The sequence below is a fragment of the Gymnoscopelus microlampas genome, assembly GCF_963454915.1.
Source record: "Gymnoscopelus microlampas genome assembly, chromosome: 24".
Classification (NCBI taxonomy): domain Eukaryota; kingdom Metazoa; phylum Chordata; class Actinopteri; order Myctophiformes; family Myctophidae; genus Gymnoscopelus; species Gymnoscopelus microlampas.
The window spans coordinates 33,496,098-33,502,173 of NC_139961.1; the positions used below are offsets into that span (position 1 = coordinate 33,496,098).

At 41.5% G+C, this 6,076-nt stretch overlaps 1 protein-coding gene across 2 annotated transcripts in view; it reads left to right on the forward strand.

The window, feature by feature from the left end:
• Positions 1-4,024, forward strand: part of nbeal1 (neurobeachin-like 1) — a 79,108-nt gene extending 75,084 nt beyond the window's left edge. For both annotated transcript variants that reach the window (XM_084050725.1, XM_084050726.1), the window contains one exon: positions 1,078-4,024. In XM_084050725.1, the coding sequence (XP_083906851.1) occupies positions 1,078-1,185 (108 nt within the window). In that variant the 3' untranslated portion in view covers positions 1,186-4,024. The remainder of the gene's footprint in view (positions 1-1,077) is intronic.
• Positions 4,025-6,076: the final 2,052 nt, after the last annotated feature.

A 6,076-nucleotide genomic window follows, 5' to 3' on the forward strand; every position in this document is an offset into this window, starting at 1 on the left:
GCTGGGTACCCCCTGGACCTTTGAGGGACCCCACTGCTGTAGACACTAGAGTGACAACACACAAACCACTCATAGACAAGAAGTTGGCTACTTTGTCTAGGAACACAACTAGACGCACACACACACACACACACACACACACACACACACATCTCAGCAACACAGACATTCCATTAGCTTGTCCCGGTAAATGCTGTGTCCCATCCCAATATGACTGTGATTAGAAACAACTTGTGCTTAACGTCGTGAGACGTTTCCCCCCCCTGGTAGTCTCTGACAACATGTATATAGTATCAATAATTAGTTGAGCCGTAGCCTTATATAGGGTGACCCCGTCCCGCATCCCTGTCCCTGTTGTTTACCTGAAGTGTCATTGTGGTTGGAACTGGTGGGACTGAACCCTGTTGCTATGAACTTGTACGTGTAACAAATAAGCTGTGAACCAGAACTGACATCAATGAACGCTTCCACAGACTCAAAGCCATATTAACCGCAGTATTATCATACGTCTAAATACACCTTACATCAAGATGTATTAACCTTTTTAATATGGTAGCCACAGTGATTGCAAGTAGATGACTTAAGATTATATTTTTTTGCCACTTAAACCCGATATACTTTGTGTGTCAAATAGCAAAAATAGCCATTCTACAAGCTCACGTTTGAACTAGTAGACCGGCTATTTTCACCGAATGTTCGCCTATGTTCCACAATTATTTGTCTATTTTTGCTGAATGTTGGTCTATTACGCCCTGCCCAGAACAGGGACACTAGGGTTCGTTAAACAGTAGAGCAGGGTTAGCGGTGCATGCAGCTCCATGACGCTCCTTCCTGCTTCTTCTTGCATCTTTATGTTCAAAATCAACTCACGACAAAGTGACTCCATGCTTTGATTACTTCATTTCAAGACAAAACCAAGCTGCTTCAATGAATTAATCAATCACTCATCAATCATCTCCCTCCCTTCTTTTTTTTCTCCCTCTTTTTTCTTTCTTTTCTTTCTTTTCTTTATTTTATCACGGCTTTCTCTCTCCTCTCCCCACCTTCCTCCTCCTGCTCTTCCTCCACTTTTCTCAGATGCGTTCGGGCCAGATCACCAGGAAGCTGTGGGGCTCCAGTAAGAGGCTGACCCAGATCTCCTCAGGAGAGACGGAGTACCATGCCCCCAACAACAACCACAACTGATCCCAGATCCCCCCCCACCACCCCCTCCTTAACCCCGTCTCCCGCCCTAAGTTCGCACATTTTTCTCGAGCCCTGTCGGTCACCCTGCCCCACCCTAATCATCAGATTGTCTCATATTGATTGACAGTTCCTAGGAGCCCTCCCACTGTATTAGTTTGTTTTCTTATCATCGTCTGTGTGTATGTATGTGTATGTGCGTGCGTGTGTGCTCGCATTCTTGTGCATTTGTGGGTTTGACATCTGCATGATGTTTGTGTGCAGAACAGGTTAGGACTGACTGACTGGCGCAGGCGCTGTGCGTTCAGATCCCAACATGCCTGTCAGCACATGCCCCCGCACCCACCACATCCCCCCCCAAAAACCACCTCTGACCACTCCTGTCAATGGCACTCCACAACCGGGCGTCTCCGTCACTTCATCTTTCAGCTGATCATCGTCATCATGGTCATAATCACAACATCTCCCATTAAATTGCTTCCAAGCATGGGGGCACCCCCCCCCCACGCAGAAAACTGCGTCATTGGGCCGAAACCTAGTCTGCCAACTCGTCTTGGTGCTCAGGAGATTCCCAGGAGCGAGCGTGCATGTGTGTCTGATTGTTCTCAAGTCTATGTACCGATGTTGAAATGCGAGTGGCCTTTCTTTCAGTGAGGTTTCTTCAATGCTGCCTTATGCGCGGAGGCTCACATCCCTGTGTGCGTGTGTGCATTTTTCATTTGTTTTGTTTTATTGTGGAATCGTCTTTGTTACTGATGTTTGTTAATTTGTTGTTTTTTGGCAAATGCATGCACGGGGCCAGTGCGTTTCTTTGTTTCCATATTGTGGACGTGGCTCATGAGGTTTTGAATACTCGCTGCAAAAGTCGCACGTTGTTGTTGCTCGCGACATAAGATTTAGCCGACACTTTAGCCGTTATATTTGGAGACCCTGTAGGCATGAGGTGAAAGTTGAGAGAGATTACGTAGTCTGTGTTATATAGAGGCATGACGTATAAAGAATTTGATTTAATAACACTACATCAACACACACTACACAGAGCCAAAGGTCAATCACCCCTCTGTACTTTCTCATGACCTTTAGCTCTCCACACATCATCAAATGTTTTAATTTACTTGAATCCATTTATTTATAATTGACGGTTGCTTTATTTTTCAAGTCATGTTTTGTCTCAAGGGCAACTTGACGACATTACAGTATATGTTCTCTACGTCAGGTAATTTCTGCGGCATTCTACATTCTCTAAACTTCTCCATGCTTCACTCTCACTAAAGTGAAGGGGAGGGAGGAGGGGATCATTAAGGGCTTAGTGAGATGTCAGCATTACCAGCAATATGGTTTGTTCCTCTGGACTTTGGTGCCACACACTGAGGTTGTTCTCTCAAAGCAGTCTTCCTTTACATTCTAACAGGGGCAGTGGGGGGGGGGGTAGTCTGCATTGAGCCCCTCCAGCTAACGTCAGCCGTTATCATTGCCTAAAGTTTTCTTGCTTTATTTTTCTCATTTTATTTAATTTGTTCTCCCCCACCTTCCTGCTCATTTCGGGGTGACATGTTTCTTTTGACAGTTCCACCCATGCAGTAACAGTCATGGACGTCGAGGTGAAAGTTCATCTCTACGTGTTGACCTGGTTAGCTTGTAATGCTTGATTTATACTTCATAGCGAGCCGATGTCGCACGCCAGAAAAAGCCGCTCGACAAGCTCACAGCACAGTGTGAGCTTGTCTATCGGCTATTTTTGGCGCACAAAAGTATAGATATGGCTCAAGAGACTGCGAGCGAGATTTTTACGACGCTCCAACTCTTCCAACACATTTGCACAGATACTACAGTGTGTTCACACCACTTCTGCGTGTGCATTTGTGAACACACAAATGCTTGTACATCTGTCTATTGTTTCTTTGTTTTTTTACGCCAAAGTCTTTATTTCATGATTGATTTTCATGTGACGGCATTACAATGTGTATACGGTGCTGTGTCTAAAATCAACATAACATTGCAGTCAAAGCCTCCATACGTTTTATTGGACACAGTGCTTTTGTTTCGGTCTTATCTGATTGTTTCTTAGTTCTGATTTTTTAAAGCGTCACAAAAATGTACCGGATGCTTTATTATGAAGACCAACTGTGTTCTTGTAAAGAGATTTTCTCTATTTTCTTTCTACTCCTTTTTGTTTGTATGTACAGATTTTCTCTATTTTCTTTCTACTCCTTTTTGTTTGTATGTACAGTAGGCCTATGTGTCAAACTACCACTTTAATCACTGTAAAAGGTGTATCGGAGGCTTTTCCAAAGTTTTTTTTCTCGCGTGTTTATTTGTCATTCAGACATGAGACCACTGTCAGAAGCATTTTTTGGGGGCTCACTTCCACTACTGCACCAAAACAAGAGTGCCTTTTGTTCCCCGGTGTGTTTTGTTTTTGCCTATAGAAGTTCTTCTCATGATTGAAGGTTATTTTCGCCTGCCTGAAGTTTAAAGTAAAGCAGCATTCCAGCAGAGAACACCCACGGTTTTAATGGTGACCAGATATATATATATATATATATAGGAACTAAAACCCAAATCTAAATCCATGGAAAAAAGTACTAGTTTGTGTCTTAATTAGCTCCGTTCTCTGTGACTGTCACCAAAATGGATGTGTGTGTATATCTGTGATTATTTATGAATACAGTATATAATGTACAGCATGATTTTTATTTTGATGTATTTGAATTGTACTTTTTGCACTTTCCAGGTACTAAATTGTAACAGATTGTTTTAACTGTCTCCCTGACCTGTACAGACAAATTGCTTTGTATACACAAGTGTAAAATGATCATTAAAAGTGCTGTCTAAATTTAAATGGATGCTTTTAAATTTATTCTTATTCTGCTTTATTCTTTAGTTTGCTGCTGCTACAGTACATGCATTGTGAAGGTAAAATAAAAAGGCATGTAAATGAATTTGTTAACATTACCATCACTATACAGTAGTTACTCAGATTTATGTGCTGCTACTCCTGTTGCTAATAATAATATCACAATTATAATTGTGTAATATATGAATACTACTTAAATACCACCTGTATATTTATCTTTTTTTCAAGAATAGCAAAGTGAGGCTAACACCTTTTTCCTTTGGAAATCATTTTATAGGAAGGGAAGGAAATAATTTCTTTACTAAGTGACTATTCGTTTTTGATAGATTTTCCCTAGGTCTACGGGTGGGATGATGAGACAATATTCACAAGATCACATGTACATGGCACTGATCAGAATGTAGAATACACATACATTTGAAATGCTCGTTTTATTAGAAGATGTCATTTCTGGCCCACAATGAAATGGCCAGTGCTGGTTGATTTGCAGCAGAACATGCAGTGGTTATAGAAATGAACACCAAATGTATTTAAACAGCCATAACACACATTTCCTGCTGTGTATATTGTATTAACACTATATATGGATGTTATGTGTTAATATCTGTGTTCATTTTACTGTAGTAAGTGATATTTACTTTTTTCTGTTTCTGAGAGAGCACAATTGTGCAATAGCACAGCAATTATCTTAAGGTCTGAATAGCTGTTCTCACTCATGTGTGTAAGCTCTTCAATAACAAGTCTACTGTGGTGTATATGTGTGTTTATGCAGCCATGGGGTAAGAACAGATGGATGCTCTCTTCAGCTCACAGTTCACTGCTGACCACCAGCTCTCCTCTGTGGGTGGGTGAATGAGAGACAAACAGAGTGGTTATGAGACATTTTCATCTCGTACTGCAGTGATTCAAACGTTTTAAATTCAAGGACCCCCATTTGATATAATTCTTTATCTCTGGGACCCCAATCTACACGGTAATCTCCTTAGAGTTATTACAGACCCTTAACGGCCCATTTGGTTCCTAACTAGCTGGGGACATCTTTGAACCCCCCCCCCCAAAAGACCCATGGGAGTCCCCGCATTCCCCTTTGAGAACCAGTGTTCATACTGTATGTCATTTGACTTGCTTTGTTTGCTGTTTCTTAATGTTAAATAGAATAAAGCCTGATACATACTGCAGCGCTTATTCGATTTTCAAGCGATGCACTATAGACTTGAAGTTATTTTTGGCGAGTGGCACAGTATAAGTACGAATTAGGCTGTTACCTCAGGCTTAGATATAATTCTGTCAAGAAATGGAGTCTTGTGGGTCATTAATTATGTCAATAGTGATAATGAACAATAATATTGTAGTACTTCATCTATGGATGTCTTCCATGTCACATGGCAAAGGTCACCACAACGCAGCCGTGTTGTTATTTATCAGAATCTTATCAGCTGTTACATTGGTTTAACTCCTATCTACCAATGTCCCTCTGATTTATAACCCAGTTTAATCAGGCTGCAGGAGATGAAGGTGTTATGTCACAATACTGCACACAGCACACTTGCATAACTGAAGGGCCATGAAACATATTAAATACATAGGAAAATAGGCCAAATTGAGTATCAACACATAGGCTAATAGGTCAACTGGAGTACAGTGGGGCGAGGAGGAGTTTGATGAATAAATGTTGTGTTGTTCACCATAGTGATTGGTGCGTTAAGTCCATCTGCATCACCTTGGAAATGAACAAAATGACATCTCTCTGCTTTAGTTTATTTAGATTCTTGAGTCTTATGGAGAGAGTAGGGGAAGGTCACCGGCTCTCTCGCCCAGTCTACGTGTGTGTCCCTGAGCAACTGCTCCCCGGGCGCTGTATTATGAGCCCACTGCTCCTGATACTGTAGTTACGATGGGTAAATGCAGACGACAAATTCTACGTATGCAAATGTGTTGTAGCAAATAGCCCAACAGTAATGAAAATGGACACAATTATTATTATTATTATGAATGTGCTCATGTCAACGGGGAGAGAGTAGGCTTCATCGGTCGTGT